The sequence below is a fragment of the Chiloscyllium punctatum genome, chromosome 25 (assembly GCF_047496795.1).
Source record: "Chiloscyllium punctatum isolate Juve2018m chromosome 25, sChiPun1.3, whole genome shotgun sequence".
In the NCBI taxonomy this organism is placed as follows: Eukaryota; Metazoa; Chordata; class Chondrichthyes; order Orectolobiformes; family Hemiscylliidae; genus Chiloscyllium; species Chiloscyllium punctatum.
This window is the reverse complement of record NC_092763.1, coordinates 83,951,966-83,973,088: the sequence shown is the minus strand read 5'-3', so window position 1 is coordinate 83,973,088 and position 21,123 is coordinate 83,951,966. Positions and strand designations below refer to the sequence as shown.

At 42.6% G+C, this 21,123-nt stretch overlaps 1 protein-coding gene across 1 annotated transcript in view; it reads left to right on the top strand.

The window, feature by feature from the left end:
• LOC140496086 (tripeptidyl-peptidase 2-like) overlaps positions 1-21,123 on the top strand; it is a 134,982-nt gene that overhangs the window by 33,303 nt on the left and 80,556 nt on the right. Inside the window, exons 8-9 of the mRNA XM_072595620.1 lie at positions 7,643-7,719; positions 17,700-17,827. Of these exons, the coding sequence (XP_072451721.1) occupies positions 7,643-7,719; positions 17,700-17,827 (205 nt within the window). The remainder of the gene's footprint in view (positions 1-7,642; positions 7,720-17,699; positions 17,828-21,123) is intronic.

Here is a 21,123-nt window from a genome sequence, read left to right as displayed (position 1 = left end):
GGGAGTGTATGTTTGAGCGTGTGAGAGAGAGCGCTTGTGTATAAGAGAGGATCTGCGTGAGTGTATGGATCTGTAAGTGTGTGTGTGTGTGTGTGTGTGTGTGTAGTGCAGTGGCATCACCTGTAGTGTGACATGAACCCAAGGTTGAGGCCATCACCATGGGTACCGAACTTGGCTGTCAGCCTCTGCTCGGCCACTTTACACTGTTTTAGTGGTGCTGGAAGAGCACAGCAGTTCAGGCAGCATCCAACAAGCAGCGAAATCCGACGTTTCGGGCGAAGGGCTTTTGCCCGAAACGTTGATTTCACTGCTCCTTGGATGCTGCCTGAACTGCTGTGCTCTTCCAGCACCACTAATCCAGTATTTGCTTTCCAGCATCTGCAGTCATTGTTTTTACCTCACTTTACACTGTTGTCTGTCCCAAAATCAACCTTGGAGGATGGTCACCCAAAGGTCTGAGGTCGAATGCTCCGGACAGCTGAAGTGTTCCCTGGCACAACACTCCTGCCTACTGATTGTTGTATGGTGTCCTTTCATCTGATGTCACAGCTTCTGCTCGGTCTCGCCAATGTGCCATGCTCAGGGCATCCTTGCCTGCAGCGTTTGAGATAGACAATGTTGGCCAAGTCACATGAGTACCTGCTACATACATGGTGGGAGGTCTCCCCACATGTAATGGTGGTATCCGTGTCGACACTCTGAAGCGTCTTGCAGTGTCTACCGTGACAAGATTGGATGGTGTTGTCCTGGAAGCTGTGCTGTTTGTTGAGAACAATGTGTCGAATGTAGTTTTGTAAGGGACTGAAGCAGATGTTTCATCCATTGTTTGTCTCTCCCTCTGGATGATCAAAGATTTACAATCTCTGTGCTGAACTGAAATGAATCACTTTCCAGTTCAGTGTTTCATTATCTGTGGGCTACTCCAATTAGAGCTGATTTCTTATGTCCAAGCTGCACTACACTACATAATTAATGTTCCCAGTTTGACTTTTTTCTCCAAAACTATCCTGAGTAACCTCCTATCTTCCACTTCCCACAGTCTTGAGCTTAGCAGAATCCTGCTGCCTAAATTCTATCTCTCATCAAGTGCCATTGATCTAGTGTCTTGTATTAACTGATTTACATAATCTTATGTTCCATCAACACCTCAAGTTCAAGATTTTTGTCATAGAGATGTACAATATGGAAATTCCCTAAATCACCTTCCTGTCTTTGTAACCTCCTCAACCATACCAAGGATTCAAACATTCTTATTCCTTTTCGGTTCTGGTCTCTCGTATTTCTACTTTTTTTGGTCCACTATATAAAGCCTTGTCTTTAGCCAGGTAAGCCCTGAGCTCCATCCCTAAATCTCTTGATATTTCCCCTTGACATGCTTCTTCAAGCTTTTGTAGTCAGAGAGATAAACAGCAGGGGAACAGACCCTTCGGTCCAACTTGTCCATGCCGACCAGATATCCAAAATAAATCTACTCCCATTCACCAGCATTTGGCCCATACCCCTCACAGCCCTTTGTATTCATATAGGAATCCAGAATGCCTTTTAAATGTTGCAGTTGTACCAGCCTCTACCACTTCCTTTTTGCAAGGTTTGTGAAGGTTTGTAGCTCAGGTTGAGGTTTAGGGTGTAGGTTTGATATCCAGACGTTTCATTACCTGGCTAGGTAACATCATCATTGGCGACCTCCAAGTGAAGCGAAGCTGTTGTCTCCTGCTTTCTATTTATATCTCTCTCCTGGATGGGGTTCCTGGGGTTTGTGGTGATGTCACTTCCTGTTCGTTTTCTGAGGAGTTGATAGATGGTATCTAGATCTATGTGTTTGTTTATGGCGTTGTGGTTGGAGTGCCAGGCCTCTCGGAATTCTCTGGCATATCTTTGCTTAGTCGGTCCCAGGATACATGTGTTGTCCCAGTCGAAATAGTGGTTTTTCTCATCCGTGTGTAGGGCTACAAGGGAAAGAGGGTCGTGTCTTTTTGTGGCTAGCTGGTGTTCGTGTAGCCTGGTGGCTAGCTTTCTTCTTGTTTGTCCTACGTAGTGTTTGTGGCAGTCCTTGCATGGAATTTTGTAGATGACATTGGTTTTGTCCATGGGTGGTACTGGGTCTTTTAAGTTTGTTAGTTTTTGTTTGAGTGTTGGTGGGTTTCTGTGTGACTACAATTCCGAGGGGTCTTAGTAGTCTAGCTGTCATTTCTGAAACTTCTTTGATGTATGGTAAGGTGGTTAGGGTTTCTGGCTGGGTTTGGTCTGCTTGTGGTGGTTTGTTCTTGAGGAATCTGCGCACTGTATTTTTTGAGGATCCATTCTTCTTGAATACGTTGTATAGGTGATTCTCCTCTGTTTTCCGATGTTCATCTGTGCTGCAGTGTGTGGTGGCTCGTTGGAATAGTGTTGTGATACAGCTTTGTTTGTGTGTGTTGGGATGGTTGCTGGTGTAGTTAAGTATTTGGTCAGTGTTTGTCGGTTTTCTGTATATGCAGGTTTGTAGTTCTCCGTTATCCTTTCTTTCGACTGTGACGTCCAGGAATGCGAGTTTGTTGTCGGTTTCTTCCCCCTTGGTGAACTTTATGCTTGTGAGGGTGTTGTTGATGATGTTAAATGTCTCTTCTATCTTGTTTCGTTTTGTGATGACAAAGGTGTCATCTACGTCGCGGACCCAGATTTTTGGTTTGATGGTTGGTAGGGCTGTTTGTTCTAGTCTTTGCATTACCGCTTTTGCTATGAATCCTGATAGCAGAGATCCCATGGGTGTGCCGTTGGTCTGTTTGTAGACTATGTTGTTGAAAGTGAAGTGGGTGGTGAGGCACAGGTCCACTAGCTTCATGATGTTTTCGTTGGTAATGTGATTGATGGTGGTTGGTGTGTGTGTGGTGGTCGTTTCTAAAAGTGTGGTAAGTGTTTCCTTTGCCAGGTCGATGTTGATGGAGGTGAACAGTGCTGTTACGTCGAATGAGATCATTGCTTCGTCTTTCTCTATTTTGGTGTTTTTGATGATTTTCAGGAATTCCTGGGTGGAGTGGATGGAGTGCTGTGACTCTTCTACTGGGTATTTCAGTCTTGCGTGTAGTTCTTTGGCCAGTCTGTAAGTTGGTTTTCCTGGTACTGAGACTATAGGTCTGAGGGGGGCTCCTGGTTTATGGATTTTTGGTAGTCTGTAGAATCGTGGGTGTTGGTCCCGTCAGGCTTCATTTTCTGGAATTTCTTCTTGTTTAATTGTCTGGAATTATGTAATTTTCTTCGGAGATATGTAATTTTGTTTCCTAGTTGTGGGGTCGGGTCTAGCACCACCTGTTGGTAGGTGTTGGTGTCTGCGAGTAGTGCATTGGCTTTCTCGATGTAGTCCCTTCTGTTCAGGATGACTGTGAGCCGACCTTTGTCTGCAGGTAATATAACGATGTTTTTGTCTTTTTTGAGGTTTTCTAGGGCTTTCTTTTCTTGTGTGTTCAGTTTGTTTCCTTCCCTCTTTCGGCTCAACCTGATCGTTTGTTGTGTTTCTTCCGTGAGTTTGTTGTCCTTCAATGTGGTTTCTAATGCCGCGAGGAAATCCTTCTTGTCAGCGTCTTGGTAATTGAAATTTAATCCTTTTACTAGTACCGCTTTTTCTGCGTCTAATAGGGTCCGGCCTGATAAATTCTTTATCCATGCCCCTGCGTTATCGGCTTTGTCTTTGTCTTTGTGAGTTTGTCAAGTTTTTTTCTTCAGGTCCCGATTTTTTTTGTCTGTGTTTGTCGTTGTATGGTGTTTATGGCCCGTTCTACAGCGTCTGTCCATTCTTGATTTGTTGCTTGTTTGAATAACGGTTTTTGGTGCGCAATTTCCTGGTTGTATTTTCGGAGTCGGTGGTGGGCGTCATTGATTAGTTTTCGGGATTGATGGTTGGTAGGGCTGTTTGTTCTAGGCTTTGCATTACCGCTTCTGCTATGAATCCTGATAGTGGAGATTGCGCGCCAAAAACCGTTATTCAAACAAGCAACAAATCAAGAATGGACAGACGCTGTAGAACGAGCCATAAACACCAAACAACGACAAACACAGATAAAGAAAAATCGGGACCTGAAGAAAAAACTTGACAAACTCACAAACAAAGACAAAACCGATAACACCGGCACGGATAACAAACTTATCAGACCAGACCCTATCAGACACAGAAAAAGTGCTCCTACCTAGTAAAAGGACTAAATTTCAATTACCGAGACGCTGACAAGAAGGATTTACTAGTGGCATCAGACACCACATTGAAGGACAACAATCTCCCGGAAGAAACACAACAAACGATCAGACAGACAGTTGCACCTACTCTGAGCCGAAAGAGGGAAGGAAACAAACTGAACACGCAAGAAAAGAAAGCCCTAGAAAACCTCAAAAAAGACAAAACATCGTTATATTACCTGCAGACAAAGGTCGGCTCACAGTCATCCTGAACAGAAGGGACTACATCGAGAAAGCCAATGCACTACTCGCAGACACCAACACCTACCAACAGGTGGTGCTAGACCCGGCCCCCACAACTAGGAAACAAAATTACATATCTCCGAAGAAAATTACATAATTCCAGACAATTAAACAAGACAGAATTCCAGAAAATGAAACCTGACGGGACCAACACCCACGATTCTACAGACTACCAAAAATCAATAAACCAGGAGCCCCCCCCTCAGACCTATAGTCTCACTACCCGGAAAACCAACTTACAGACTGGCAAAAGAGCTACATGCAAGACTGAAATACCTAGTAGAAGAGTCACAGCACTCCATCCACTCCTCCAAGGAATTCCTGAAAATCATCAAAAACACCAAATTGAAGGAAGACGAAACAATGATCTCATTCAGCGGAACAGCACTGTTCACCTCCATCAACATCGACCTGGCAAAGGAAACACTTACCACACTTTTAGAAACGACCACCACACACACCCCAACCACCATCAATCACATTACCAACGAAAACATCATGAAGCTAGTGGACCTGTGCCTCACCACCCACTTCACTTTCAACAACATAGTCTACAAACAGACCAACGGCACACCCATGGGATCTCCGCTATCAGGATTCATAGCAGAAGCAGTAATGCAAAGACTAGAACAAACAGCCCTACCAACCATCAAACCAAAAATCTGGGTCCGCGACGTAGATGACACCTTTGTCATCACAAAACGAAACAAGATCGAAGAGACATTTAACATCATCAACAACACCCTCACAGGCATAAAGTTCACCAAGGGGGAAGAAACCGACAACAAACTCGCATTCCTGGACGTCACAGTCGAAAGAAAGGATAACGGAGAACTACAAACCTGCATATACAGAAAACCGACAAACACTGACCAAATACTTAACTACACCAGCAACCATCCCAACACACACAAACAAAGCTGTATCACAACACTATTCCAACGAGCCACCACACACTGCAGCACAGACGAACTTCAGAAAACAGGAGAATCACCTATACAACGTATTCAAGAAGAACGGATCCTCAAAAAATACAGTGCGCAGATTCCTCAAGAACAAACCACGACAAGCAGACCAAACCCAGCCGGAAAGCCTAACCACCTTACCATACATCAAAGAAGTTTCAGAAATGACAGCTAGACTACTACGACCCCTTGGAATTGTAGTCACACAGAAACCCACCAACACTCAAACAAAAACTAACAAACTTAAAAGACCCAGTACAACCCATGGACAAAACCAACGTCATCTACAAAATTCCATGCAAGGTCTGCCACAAACACTACGTAGGACAAACAGGAAGAAAGTTAGCCACCAGGATACATGAACACCTGCTAGCCACAAAAAGACATGACCCTCTCTCCATGGATGAGAAAAACCACCATTTCAACTGGGACAACACATCTATCCTGGGACAGGCTAAGCAAAGACGTGCCTGAGAATTCCTAGAGGCCTGGCACGTCAACCACAGCGCCATAAACAAACACATAGATCTACATGCCATCTATTGACCCCTCAGAAAATGAACAGGAAATGACATCATCATAAACCCCAGGAACCCCATCTAGGGGAAAGATATAAATAGAAAGCAGGAGACAACAGCTTCACTTCACTTGGAGGTCGCTAATGATGATGTTGCCTAGCCAGGTAATGAAATGTCTGGAAATCAAACCTACAGCTCAGCGAGCGAACCGACACCCTACCCTACCACTTCCTCTGACAGCTCATTCCATTGACAATCAAATGTTTTCCCTTTATAGAAATGTATCGATACCAGTTTATATCTGATTGTCATCTTGTTAACTTTATTATGGTATAGTGAGAGGAACTGTTCTTGATATCAAGGCAGCATTTGCCTGAATGTAGCATTGTGGAGTCCAAGTAAAACTGGAGTCAATGTGAATCAGAGAGCCTTGCTCCAGTGGTCGGAATAGACTATGCATAAAAGATGATGTATGTGGTTGTTGGAGGCCAGTCATCTAAGTTCCAGGACATCACTGCAAAAATTCCTCAGGATAATGTCCTCAGCTAAACCATCTTCATTTGCTTCACTAATCACCTTCTCTCCATCAGAAGGTCAGAAGTGGGAAAGTTCACTATGCAATATTCAGCATCATTAGCATCTCCTCAGAAATTGACATAGTCCACTTCCTTGTGCAGCAAAACTTGGCCAACATTCAGGCATGGTCTGATAAGTGGCACACATGTGCCAAGCAATAAACCATCTCCGAAGATAGAATCTGACCACAGCCCCTTGGTGTTTAGTGGTATTTCTATCACTAATTTCCCCCATTATCAACATCCTCCTGTTGATGATGAGCATGCAGCAAATTGGATCCATTATGGATGGAGTAATATCATATGGTGCGCTTTCACTGAAGGCTGAAGAGATTAGTCCATGGAAGGCAGGTTCTACCAACAGTGCCGCCACTGAAGTGACTTTTCATTCTCTCTGTAGGTTACTGTTTTCAACATGTGAATACGTGGAAGAACATAAAGTGAAATCTTGTCAGCTGCAATTAAACGCAAGTAATTCATCTTCTGGATGTAGGTTTGCTCGCTGAGCTGGAAGGTTCATTTCCAGATGTTTCGTCATCCTTCTAGGTAAAATCCTCAGTGGGCCTCCAGGTGAAGCACAGTTGATGATTCCTGCTTTCCGTTTATATGTTTGGGTTTCTTTGGGTTGGTGATATCATTTACTGTGGTGATTTCATTTCTTGTTCTTTTTCTCAGGGGGGTAACAGATGTGGTCTAACTTGATGTGTTTGTTGATAGCATTCTGGTTGGAGTGCCATGCTTCTAGGAATTCTCGTGCATGTCTCTGTTTAACTTGTCCTAGAATGGATGTGTTGTCCCAGTCGAAGTGGTGTCCTTCCTCATCTGTATGTAAGGATACTAGAGAGAGAGGGTCATGTCGTTTTTTTGTGGCTACTTTTCTGCCTGTTTGTCCAATGTAGTGTTTGCTACAGTTCTTGCACGGTACTTTGTAATACCCAAAGAAATCCAAACATATAAATAGAAAGCAGGCCTCATCAGCAGTGCTTCGCCCAGAGGCCCACTGAGGATGTTACCTAGTAGGGTGAAGAAGTGTTTGGAAATGAACCTTCCAGCTCGGCGAACAAACCTACATCCAGAATCTCAACCTGAGCTACAAATCTTCTCAAAACTCACTATTTTATCTTCTGTTTTCCAGATGATCGAAGTGATCAATTACAAATGTGACCTTGTAAATTACAGCTATGGGGAAGCATCTCACTGGACCAATGCAGGGTAGGTAGAAGTCCATCCTGTGTTACAGTGGTGTAAACTGGATCATGTGGAGCTCATTTTGCCAACAGCCTTGTCTGTTGGCTACAGCTGCAGAAATCGTGTTCACTCATAAACTGCATGCTATATGGAACAAAGTAAGAAAAGATTTGTGGATGTGCTAGCTGAATCCTCTAGTTTTTTGGGGTTCCTTCATTGGATTTGTACCTTCTAACCTGAGGCTGCATGTACCAGGAATTCATAGCAACAAACCGGCCATTCAGCCAAACTGGCCTGTACTCCACACCAGTTTTCCACCTGTTTTCACATCACTATATCAGCATTTACTTCTATATTTTTCTTCCCCATATGCATATCTATCTTCCTCTTACATGTATCCATTCTGTGATCACAACAGCTACTTTGGGTGAAAGCTTCCAGGCCTGGAAGGCGAGAAGTGTGCTTTGTTAAATAGACCAGAGCTGCACTAATTTCCTGAACTTTGTCGGAATGAAAGTTTCGGTAGGAAGACCCAAGCTCCACCTTCCCCTCTTGCCACCAATTGAAACCTTTAAGTGATCAGTTAATGACCATTCGAGGGCCTCTGCCTACACAGTCTGTCATCAGTTCAGCTCAAGGTGGGAGGAAAGAGTCATCAGACCCAACTGTTAATCAGTGTCCACAGGATTTCCTTTCACTAGAAGGTGGTGAGGTCTTCCCTTGATCTGTGCCAGTTTGTACATGTCTGAGGGTTTGAGCTTTGGCTCTCCCTTCCCCCACCCCCAATCTCCCTTCCAATCATCCCATGACTCCAAACCCCAGAAATGTCCCCTTCACCACCATCACCAAGCAATACTTACCCTTTCCTCATTGATGATCCTCCGTCCTTAGAGCTTCCGGCTAGTGCCTTGGCAGGGCCCCAAGGCCTCCTCCTTATTCCAGCAGAAATCCCACTGGCACCTAATCAGTTGCCTGACTGCAGGAGAACTCAGTGGGATTTCTTAGTTGTGAAAACTCTCTCACTTTAGGATGCAGTCTGTACATGGCACAGTCCCAGCCATTATTTATTCATTAGTTCCACATTCTCACTGCCCTGTGGGTAAATCATCTTCTTTATTGGAATCATTTGTGACTGAGGGGGCCCTGGATAGAGTGGACATGAAGATGGCTTCCACTAGTAGGAGAGACTAGGATCCAGAGGCACGGCCTCAGAGTGAGGGGACAACCCTTTAGAACTGAGATGAGGAGGAATCTGTGGTGTATCTGTGGAATGCATTGCTCAGAGAGCTGTGGAGCCCAAATCACGGAGTATATTTAAGATAAAGTCCACAACCACCTGATGAAGGAGCGTCGCTCCAAAAGCTAGTGTGCTTCCAATTAAACCTGTTGGACTATAACCTGGTGTTGTGTTATTTTTAACTGATAAAGATAGATAGGTTCTTGATTAATAAGGGGATCAAGGGTTATGAGAGAAGGCATGAGGATCAGATTGAGCAACATATCAGCTATGATTGAATGATAGAGCAGACTTGGTTGACTGAATGACCCAACGGTCTTATATTTATGACTTCCAATTTATAGACCCAAGTTGTGTTTGTTAAAGTCATTTCATATTGAATTTATTACACCAGGAAGCCTTGGCAAGGATTGCAAAACTGTTGCAAGAATTGAGTGACTCAAATTGTTAGTTTTTATTGGCTTTTTTTTTTAAGCTTACTCAATTCACCAAAATTTTAATTGCAAATTGGGAACTGGATGAACCAGTTTATTAATATCAGTCTTTCAGCAGATTGACAAATTAATAATTGTGAGGAAAATAAAGCTGCCTTCTCTCTGGCAACACCTGTCAGGCTTTATGCAAAAAAGGGTGAAAGGAAAACAAAAGTGAATGGCATTCACTTTTGCTGATGTTTTTGGAAAGAAGCCAGTCCTGTTGATTATTACTTGTATCTTCGGAGATTTGCCCTTTACTGTGAGAATATCCATTTCACCAGACTTACAGTCTGATCTACTTTTCATTTCAATAGTCATGCAACCTGTCTGACTATCAGTATTAAACTGTCTTATAGAATCATAGAAATAACAGCGCTGAGAGAGATTGCTCATCCCGATGGGTTTTTGTTTGCTCCTCACACTGATCCCCTTCTCAATATTCTTTTCAATACATCTCCTGCTTCCACAGTGGCGCTGGAAGTCTTGGCTATTGGTGTCGTCAGTCTACACCTGGAAGTAGATGTCAGGGCCCACACCACCCCAAGGAACGCTTGTACCTTGGGTGTAGTCCATCCACTGTTCTTTGTACTGCTTCACTTGCCAGTCCCACTCCTCACCTTCAGCCTTTGTCCCCTTATTAAAGTGCAGTAAACAGGGCAGTGAGCAGGAGGGAGACAGTAAAGTGCTGGGAGCAGGATGGACGTGTTTTAGTGCTGTGACAATGTGATGTCGTGATTCGAGCTGAATCAGTTTAAGACATTTGAAAGTTTGGTTTGGTCCTATTCTTTGATGGGAATAAAGTCACTGCAGCCTCATTGACTAGAGACCACAGGTACTATGAGTCCACGGTGAGTGCACTCCCTGCAGTGAGGTGAAGGATTGGACTGGAGAAGCTAGATTGTTTTCCTACAAGCAGAGAAGGGTCAGAGGAAATCTGAAAACAGTATATACACTCAATGGACTTAGATGCAGTAAATAATGAGAAAGTGTTTCCAGTGGTGCTGAAGGTTCGATAACCAAGAGGGCATGTGAAGTACGTGAGGGCATAGCCTCAAAATTTAGGGGGAGCAGATTTAGGTCGAATTGAAAAGGAACCTCGACACCCAGAGGGTTGTGAATTTATGAAATTTCCTGCCCAGTGAAGTAATTGAGGCTTCTTCATTGAATGCTTTTAAAGCTAAGATAGATAACTTATTTGAACAATGAAGGAATGAAGGGTTATAATGAGAGGGTGGGTGAGTGGAACTGAGGCCAAAAAAAGATCAGCCATGTTTTTATTGAATGGCGGAGCAGGCTCGAGGGGCCAGATGGCCTATCTCCTGCTCCGAGTTCGTATGTTCTTATGTTAAACCCTTAACTGGATTTGGAATCCACTGCCAGACAGGGTGCATGGTACAGATTCAGTGATTGCTCTCAAAGTATAACTGGATAAATATTTTGAGTAGAATAAAATTGAACGGATGTGGGCAAAGGGCCAGTGAGTGGGATTAACTGGAATGCATTCAAAAGAGCCAAAATGATTGAACAGCTTCCTGTGCAATACGATTCTATGATGTTTATGATTTCCGTTTATCTCCTTAGCAGAGTTCTTCTAACTGATGGGTAGGTGTCTGCTGCAGTAATATCATGTGTTAAGATATTCTAGTTAAGGCATTCTAATGATTCTCTATGGTGATGTAAAGCATTCTGGTGCCTTGTTATTTTGCTGGTGTTGAGTTTATATCCCTATTGTCAATTTGCCAAATAAATTTTAATTACCTTTCAAAAGCTTTGATACTGCTGGAAACCAATTTTAGAACAGGTTTTAATCTTTTTCCATTCAGTACTCAAACCCAATTGTTTTCATGGCTCAATGTAACTAAGATTGGTTGTTTTATGCTTGTTGTGAATTTTCGTTGCATCCTGTTACATGATCCCAACTTTCAGCTGTAAAAGAGACCATGGCACTATTCAAAGAAGCAGCTTGGAGTTCAAAAATACAAGCCTGGTGTTCAGATCAATATATATTGTTCAATCAACATAGAGAAAAACAGATTATTTGGCCATTAACACATTGCGATTTGTGGGATTCCTCTTTAACAGCACTGTGGATGTCCCTACAACCTGAGAACTGCAGCAGTTCAATGAGACAGATCACCAGCACTTTCTGTAGGGCATTTAGGGACAGGCAATTAATTCTGTCCTCGCCATCCCATGAGTGAATATAATATAATTTTGCTGTGCACCAACTGATTGCCACATTTCCTGCATTGTAGCAATGACTAGACTTCCAGCAGTATTTCATTGGCTATAAAGTGCTTTCAGAGGTCCTGAGTACATGAAAGGCATTGTAGAAAAGCAAACCTTTGTTTCCAATTTAGAATCATAGAGCTCTACAGCATGGGAATGGACCTTTTGGTCCAACTTGCCAATGTTGTCCAGTTTTCACAATCTGAACTAGTCAGGTTTGCCTGCGTTTGGTCCATATCTCCCTGTACCTACCTCGTCCATAGACCTGTCTAAAGTTTCTTAAATGACAGAATTGTGCTTGCTTCCTCTGGCAGCCCTTTCCAGACACTCCCCACCCTCTGTGTGAAAACAATGTCCCTCTGGACCCATTTGTATCTTTCCCCTCTGACCTTAAACTTCATCCCTATCAAGGGGTACAGGATTGGCCTCATCTAACCAAATTCACGTCGAATTTCAGTATCATTTCCAACCTTTCTTATAGACCATGTATCAAACCTAGAATTCCATTTCCCTCTTGGTTTAAGGTTAGGGTTATAAATGCAAGTTATTTCTTAATATCTTCTGTGTAGGATAGACTTATGGACAGAAATCTTTGGAGGCAAATAGATATTGAAACTGAGAGAGGTGAGGCTATTAGAAGGATAATCTTGATTAGTGAATGATTTTCACCCCACTTGGGATGAAGACGCCCACATCCTGATTCTGGCCAGTCTCAATCATTGTGATATGCGTCCAGCACAAATTTGTATACAATCTAGACAATTCAAGTCTAGAAGGAGGCTAGCCAGAATGAGAATCCCCATCTTGGTCCACTAGGGATTGTACTAAAGTAGACTATTGGAGTCAAAGCAAATGGTTTGAGCAAATCACACAAAGCCTAATACTATAATAAAATGAAAAGTACTGCAGGTCTGGCAGTATCTGTTGGAGACAGAAACAGATTCAATGTTTTGAATCCAGCGTGACTTGTCTTGAGAAGTGGAAATGTAATAGGTTTTATTCCATTGAAGTGAAATGATGTCCCCAGATTGACGATACATAGTGGAAAACAGGCATAATGGTCGTATTAAGGAACTTAACAATTAACTTTTTGAGTTATCCATTTGCTGTTATGTCAATAGCATTAAATTGAAGGGTCATAGAATATCATGGAAGGTTACTGCCAGATTAGTTGTCAGAAGTAGAAAAAATTCCATTCTCCAGAAATTATTTTTAAGGCAAGACTCACTAAATGCAAATGCCCAAACATGATGGAGAAATCTAAATGGTTTAAGTTGCTCCTTTGAAGTCCAAAAACATTGCATCAAAAAACTATGAATTGTTGGAATTGACTAAAAGGATTGGATTTGAAAATCGGAGGGAGCATGCTTTTTAAAATGTATTCCTTTCCTGGGATCTGGGTATTGCTAGCGACACCAGTCCTTGAATTGAGTAGTTTACTATTTCAGAGGGCGATTAAGAGTTAACCACATTGCTGTGTTGGGGTGACTCATAGGCCAGTCTGGGTGAGGACACCATGTTTCCTCCCACAAAGGGTAGAAGTGAACCAAATGGGTTTTTACAAAAAATGATGATAGTTCCTACATCATCAATGAGACCAGCTTTATCTTTCAAATATTAGTAATTGAATTAAAATTTCACCTGTCAAGGTGCGTTTTGAACCCAGCAATTACTGTGACCGTCCAGATTACTGTCGAGATTAGAGTGGTGCTGGAAAAGCACAGCAGGTCAGGCAGCATCCAAGGAGCAGGAAAACGTCAATTCTCCTGCTCCTCAGATGCTGCCTGACCTGCTGTGCTTTTCCAGCACCACTCTAATCTAGACTCTGATCTCCAGTATCTGCAGTCTTCACTTTTCCTCCAGATTACTGGTCAAGTGACATTCCCACTACATTACCATATTTTCCTATGTGAGGAGAATGGCTTAAGTTGACTGTTCTAGATTGGAGGACTAAAGAAGTTGAAGAACTGAGTGTTTTGGGAGCCGTGGATAGATTAATTAAAGCAAATTGACACCTGTTGAAGTTTCATAACCAAAGCCATGGCTCGAGGGAACATAACAGAATCACAATTAACGAGAAATTTCTCTCTGTGGCATGCTTATGAGCGTCAGCATCTTACTAAGTCAGTCTTTCCTTTCTTGCATTAGTGGCATTATTAATCTGTTCACTTTAAGAAATTTGGAAATGCAGTAAGGAAAGAAGATGCTTCTTCAATGGTCAAATTGAAGGCATGCAGATGCAGAGAGGTCTCAGATAAGATAGTATCTGCTGCATAGATGAGATAATATTTAAAAATATTGATGCAGTTGATACATTCCAAGATAAGGCCACAGATAGTTCCCTGATTATTAATCTAGATGTAAAGAATAAATGAGCCAAGAGATCATTTTGAATTTGGAAATGACTTAGTTAACCTGCTGTTATAGTATTGTGTACGGTCCTACACACCCTATTAAAGAGCTGTGGAGCATATTGTCACTGAGAGTTCTGATAAGCTGCATAGTAAAAGATTACTTTGATTGGTGGGATGGTTATGACTTGAAAGTAATAACCAGAAACATTAAAGGAAGGGTAGAAGATCATTGCTTTTCCACAGCAAATGGTTAGAACTAGATCATTTTGCTGCAAGTCAAACTTTAAAGCCAAGATCATAAAATATTAACTGAGGAAGTAAATTTTTACTTGAAAGAGTTGAATATGAAATTGTACAGGGAGTTGGTTTCAATGAAATGGCATAACAAAGAATATGGGGAGTGAGATGATGCAGCTGGATGGGATGTATATTAGACAGTATGTGGAGTGGGCAGGAGGGTGGGATCAGCTGCAATAGAATATTAAAGTATTTAGAAGTGGAATTAGACACCGTTGCTTATGTAGACAGTCATTGGTTTAGAGTTAATGGGTAAAAGAGCCCTTCTGTTGCTGGAACATCCTTCGTTTCGCTCTGTGTCTTTGGATTGAAGATTAAGTCAGTCAGGGCTGTGGGGAAAGGGCAGAAGAGAATGAGTTTTTGCAGGAGATATGCAGTATACTAAGGAGTGGCCTTTAGAGTTTAATTTGGAGGTATTGCATTTTGGTACACTAGACAAGGGCAAAATTAATACGATAAATGGTAGGTAATGTTGTAGAACAGAGAGACCTGGGGCTTCAGGTATATAATTCTTCTTCTTCGCAATTTCATAAGTTTTAGAACGCTCATAGACAAAGTGGTCCAAAAGGGAGAGTGCTAAACTGGGGGAAGGCGAACTATACCAAAATTCGGCAGGAAGTGGGGAATGTAGATTGGGAGCAGCTGTTTGAAGGTAAATCCACATTCGATAAGTGGATGACTTTTAAAGAGAGGCTGTTTAAAGCTCAGGGGAGGTATGTTCCTGTGAAAATGAGGGATAGAAATGGCAAGGTCTGGGAACCATGAATGGGTGAAATTGTGAGATCCGCTAAGAGGAAAAAGGATACATACGTAAGGTCTAGGTTACTGAATACAGAAGAAGCTTTGGATGAACATCGGGAATGTAGGACCAATCTGAAATGGGGAATTAAGGCTAAAAGGAGTCGTGAGATATCTTGAGCAAACAGAGTTAAGGAAAATCCCAAAGCCGTTTTTTCATATATAAGGAGCAAGTGGGTAATTAGAGAAAGGGTTGGCCTACTCAAGGACATTGAAGGAAAGTTATGCATGGAGTAAGAGGAAATGGGTGAAATTCTTAATTAGAACTTTGCGTCGGTATTCACTGAGGAGAGGGACGTGACGGATGTTGAGGTTAGGGATAGATCTTTGATTACTCTAGGTCGTCAGCATAAGGAGGGAGGCAGTGTTGGGTATTCTAAAAGGCATTGAGATAGACAAGTCTCCAGGACTGGACGGGATCTACCCCAGGTTACTGAGCGAGAGAGGAAATAGCTGGGGCTTTAACAAATATCTTTGCAAAATCCTTAAACAGGGGTGAGGTTCCGGAGGGCTGGAGAATTGTTAATGTTCACTTGTTTAAGAAGGGTAGCAGGGTTACTCCAGGTAATTATAGACCAGTGTGCCTGATGTCAGTGGTAGGGAAGCTGTTGGACAAGATACTGAGAGATAGGATCTATTCCCATTTGGAAGAAAATGAGCTTATCAGTAATAGGCAGTATGATTTTATGCGGGGAAGGTCATGTCTTACAAACCTAATAGAGTTCTTTGAAGAGGTGACAAAGTTGATTGATGGGGGGAAGGGCTATAGATGTCATATACATGGACTTAAGTAAGGCATTTGATAAGGCTCCCCATGGTAGGCTGATGGAGAAAGTGAAGTTGCATGGGGTCCAGGGTGTACTAGCTAGATGGATGGAGAACTGGCTGGGAAACAGGAGACAGAGTAGTAGTGGAAGGGAGCTTCTCAAAATGGAGGCCTGTGACCAGTGGCGTCCCACAGGGATCCGTGCTGGGGTCACTGTTGTTTGTGATGTATATAAATGATCTGGAGGAAGGTGTAGGTGGTCTGATTAGCAAGTTTACAGATGACACTAAGATTGGTGGAGTAGCAGACAGTGAAGGAGACTGTCAGAGAATGCAACAGAATATAGATAGATTGGAGAGATGGGCAGAGAAATGGCAAATGCAGTTCAATCTGGGCAAATGCAAGGTGAGAAGATCCAGTTCAAGTCCTGGGAAAAATTGACATACAGAGAGTTCTAGTATTCAGGTCCATTGTTCCCTGAAGGTAGCAACGCAGGTCACTAAAGTGGTTAAGAAGGCATATGGCAGGCTTTCTTTCATCGGGCGGGGTATTGAATACAAGAGTTGGCAGGTCATGTTACGGTTGTATAGGACTTTGGTTTGGCCACATTTGGAATACTGCGTACAGTTCTTCTCGCCACATTACCAAAAGAATGTGGATGCTTTGGAAAGGGTGCAGAGGAGGTTCACCAGAATGTTGCTTGGTATGGAAGGCACTAGCTATGAAGGGAGGTTGAATAGATTAGGATTATTTTCATTAGAAAGATGGAGGTTGAGGGGGGAACCTGATTAAGGTTTACAAAATCATGAGAGGTATAGACAGGGTGGATAGCAAGGAGCTTTTTCCCAGAGTGGGGGACTCAATTACTATGGGTCACGAGTTCAAAGTGAAAGGGGAAAGGTTTAGGGGACATATGTGTGGAAAGTTCATTATACAGAGGGTGGTAGGTGCCTGGAACACATTGCCAGCGAAGGTGGTAGAGGCAGGAATATTAGTGTCATTTAAGATGTGTCTAGATAGATACATGAATGGGCAGGGAGCAGAGGGATACAGATCCTTAGAAAATAGGCAACAGGTTTAGACAGAGGATCTGGATCGGTGCACGCTTGGAGGGCCAGTTGTTACTGTGCTGTAATTTTCTTTGTTCTTTGAAATTTGCAACAGATGCCGACAGGGTAGTTAAGGTGCTCAGCACACTTGCCTTCTTTGCTGAGACCTTTGAGAATAGGAATTGGGATGTCATGTTGAGGTTGTACAGGACATTGGTGAGGCTTGTTCTGGAGGACTGTGTACAGGAAGGCAATGCTATAGGAAGGACTTCATGAAATTGAAGAGGGTTCAGAAAAGATTTACCAGGACTGGAAGGCTGGAGTTATAAAAGTGGGCTGGATTGGCTGAGAAATGTTTCACTGGAGCAGAGGAGGTTGAGGACGGACCTTTTAGAGTTTTATAAAAACATGAGGGGCATAGAAAAGGTAAATGACAACAGTCTTCCCCCTAAGGTAGGGTAGTTCAAAACTAGAGGTTATAGTTTTAAGGTAAGAGGAGAAAGATTTGAAAAGAACATGAGGGGCAACATTTTTTTATGTATGGAATGAACTGCCAAAGGAACTTGATGGAAGTACAATCACAAAGTTTAAATGTCATTTTAATAATTACATGAATAGGAAAGGGTTGGAGATATATGGGACAAACACAGGCAAGTGGGACTAGTTTGGTATGGGAACACAGTTGACATGGACTAGATGGACCAAAGGGTCCATTTCCATGCTGTATGACTCTGTACAGCAGACTGAAAAGCCTCGCGTATTGTATGATTCTATTATTTCTGTTTTTTTTTTCTCCAGGCGTATATGCAAGGTGATTGATGAAGCAGTTTTAAAACACAATGTTATCTTTGTGTCCAGTGCTGGTAACAATGGGCCCTGTCTCTCCACTGTTGGCTGTCCAGGAGGTACTTCCACCAATATCATTGGTAAGTGTGGGATTAACCAACTGAAGTGGTGAAGAAGTGCACACGGCTGCTACATTAATAAACCTCGCTGTGTTGAAACAGTTCTTGAGGCTGGTGTAAATGCTGTGATGATGTTTCCCCTGGCTGGGAACCTAGACCTAGTCTGTGAATCCGCCCTGCAGCCATGAGCAGCACTCCCGAAGGCTGTGTTTCCTGCCTGCTACCAGGTTTCGATCATGTCCTCAGGCAGTTTTTTTTCACACAGTGTGTGGTTCATGTGTGGAATAAATTTCCAAAGAAAGTGGAGGATGGGAGTACAGATACAATGTTTAAAAGACATTTGGATAAGTACATGAATAGGAATTGTTTTGAGGGATATGAGCCAAGCACAGGCAGGTGGAATTGATTTTAATTTGGGATTATGGTCAGCATGGTCAGGTTGGACCGCAGGGTCTGTTTCTATGCTGTGTGACTGGAGAAGAATTTAAAGGGGAGGGATCCATCATTATCACTCATGTTGGTAGCAGCAACATTGGTTGAGCTAGAAAGATTTTGAACAGTTCAGACCTAAAGTAAAAAGCAGAATCACCAAAGTAATAATCTCCAAATAACTGGCAAACTGGAGTATAGTCAGTAATGTCAATGAGTTAAATATGTGGCTCAAAGATTGGTGTAGGTGAAACAGGATTCAGTTCATGGGATAAAAGCAAATTACTGCAGATGCTGGAAAAGAGCTGACTTATCGAGTCTAACTGACCCTTTGTCAAAGCTGCGAGAACAGCAGTTGGAAAAATGTTGTATATCGTGCAAGTACCTGTAATCCTGGAGGCTGCATGCAGGGTGGAATTCGAGTTGAAATCCACTTGGAGTAAGTCGGAGGTGAAGACAGTCACTGAGAAAGGAAATATGGCTGTGGAAGCGAGTCTTAGTAAATACCTTGTCTAACACAGAGAGAGAAAAGGAAAGCGGTGAAGGTGGACAGGGGGAGAGAGACAAACGAAAATCCTGTCGGAGAGAAGAGCAGTACTTCTTCAGGGTAGGCATTCCTGGAAGAGAGGGGGCAGTGGGTTAAACACTGGATAAAAGCAAATTACTGCGGATGCTGGAATCTGAAACCAAAAGAGAAAATGCTGGAAAATCTCAGCAAGTCTTGCAGCATCTGTAAGGAGAGAAAAGAGCTGACATTTCGAGTCTAACTGACCCTTTGTCAAAGCTTTGACAAAGAGTCAGTTAGACTTGAAACATCAGCTCTTTTCTCTCCTTACAGATGTTGCAAGACTTGCTGAGATTTTTCAGCATTTTCTCTTTTTTGTGTTTCAGTTCATAGGACATTGGCGCTGGTACTGGGGTTGAAGGGAACTGTTCTGGTTTGCACTGTGCTGGGGCCAGTATCATGGTGAATGTAATAATAGGGTTGTAGAGACACCTTTTAGATTAATGGGAGAGTGGAAGGGTTTGGGAGAGGTGAAGTGTAAACTTACAGAGCAGGAGCATATGGCAGATTACAGGGCAGCAATAATAACCAGAGTGGCACAGGAAGGGACAAAGTATATAAATGTTTAAGACAAAGATAGTAAATAGGGTGAAAATGGGGAAAAAGTAATAAAAAGACAAATTAGTAGCTCTTTCATGCAATAAGAAAGGTAAATGGACTGTTGACCTTTATTTCAAAGGGGAATATTGAAATAGGAAGGTGATAGCTGGAATACTGAAGTGTTTTGGTTCCTTATCTCAGAAAAGATAATGAAGGCAAATTTTGAACATTGGAAGCAGTTAGAGAAGATTCACTCAGTTGATCCCAGGTATAGAAAGACTGTCTTATGAGGAGAGGTTGAGTAGATTGGGCTTTGACTCTTTGCAACTTAGAAAAAGGAGGTGACTTTATTGAAACAAGGTTCTGAAGTGATTTGACAAGGTAGATGCAGAGAGATTGTTCCCCCTTGTGGGAGAGTCTGGGAGCAGAAGGTATAATCTCAGAGTAAGGGGTCACATATGTAAGACAGAAATGAGAAGAAGCTCTTCTCTCATAGGGTGGTGAGTTGATAAAATTCTTTACTGCGCAGAGCTGCTGAGGCAGGGTTCAGACTGAGACAGATTTGTAATCAGGAAGGGAGTCATGGGAAAAGAAAGTGGAGTTGAGGATGATCAGAACAGCCATGGTCTCAGTGAATGGTGAAGCTAACTCAGTGGGCTCAAAAGGTTTGATTCTTCAGAATTCCCTGCCTCAGAAATTTGTGTATACTCAGGAGTTGACTGTGTTCAAGATGGGAATCAACAGAGTTTTGCACTGTAAGGGAATTAAGTGTGAGAAGATCAACTGAGATTGAATTGATTGTTAGCATATTGAAGGAACAGCTGGCCTTGACCTTGCTTTTTATGTTCCTATTCAGTTAAAGTTGATAGCTTGCAAAGCAATCACGCCTTTAAAGCTCTGTTGCAACCATAAATTGCTCACTTTTGTTTGTTTCTTTAAACAATTACATAGCTCCTTTTGGACACTCCCCACACTCCTTTAACATTAGGCTTTGCCTTGTCACCTGCTGTACAAGTAGCAGCTTTTAGTCTCAATAGTACTGATCATTTAAGCACTAGATTACCATCAAAGCCCATCAGGCTCACAAATATTCTTTTGGACTTGAGATCTGCAGCCCTTACCCAATCTGGCCTATTTCAGACTCACAACTATGTGACTGAATCCTAATTAGTCTCTGAAATGGCTGAGCAAGCCACTCAATTGTTGGCCCATTCAGCTCCAAACCTTGTTGAAGACTTAGTCCAAACCAAGACAAAAGAGCTGAACTCGAGTTGAGATGAGGCTGACATCAGGACATCTTTTGACTGGGTGTGGCATCAAGGAAGTCCTAGCAATTCAGCAGTAATTTGCATTGAGGGGAAAGCTCTCCACTAGTTGAAATCCTACCTAGCACAAAGGAAAGTAGAAGGAAGTTTATGTGTGTAGTAGGCCAATCATCTCCGCTCCAGAGCATTGCTTCAGGGGTTTCTCTGGTAGCATCCTAGGCCCAGCTGCTTCCTCAATGACCTTCCCTCCACCATAAGATCAGAAGTGTTTGTTGATGCTGACACGATCTGCAGTATTATTCACAATTGTTCTTAATACTGAAACATTTTGTGCCAGGTCAGCAATGTTCATACTGCTAAGTAGCTAGTAATACATGCCACACATAAGTGCAATGTGGAATGTAGAACACTTCAGTGCAGTACAGGCCCTTCGGCCCTCAATGTTGCGCCATCCTATGAAACCAATCTGAAGCCCATCTAATCTATACTATTCCATTCTCATCCATTTGCCTATCCAA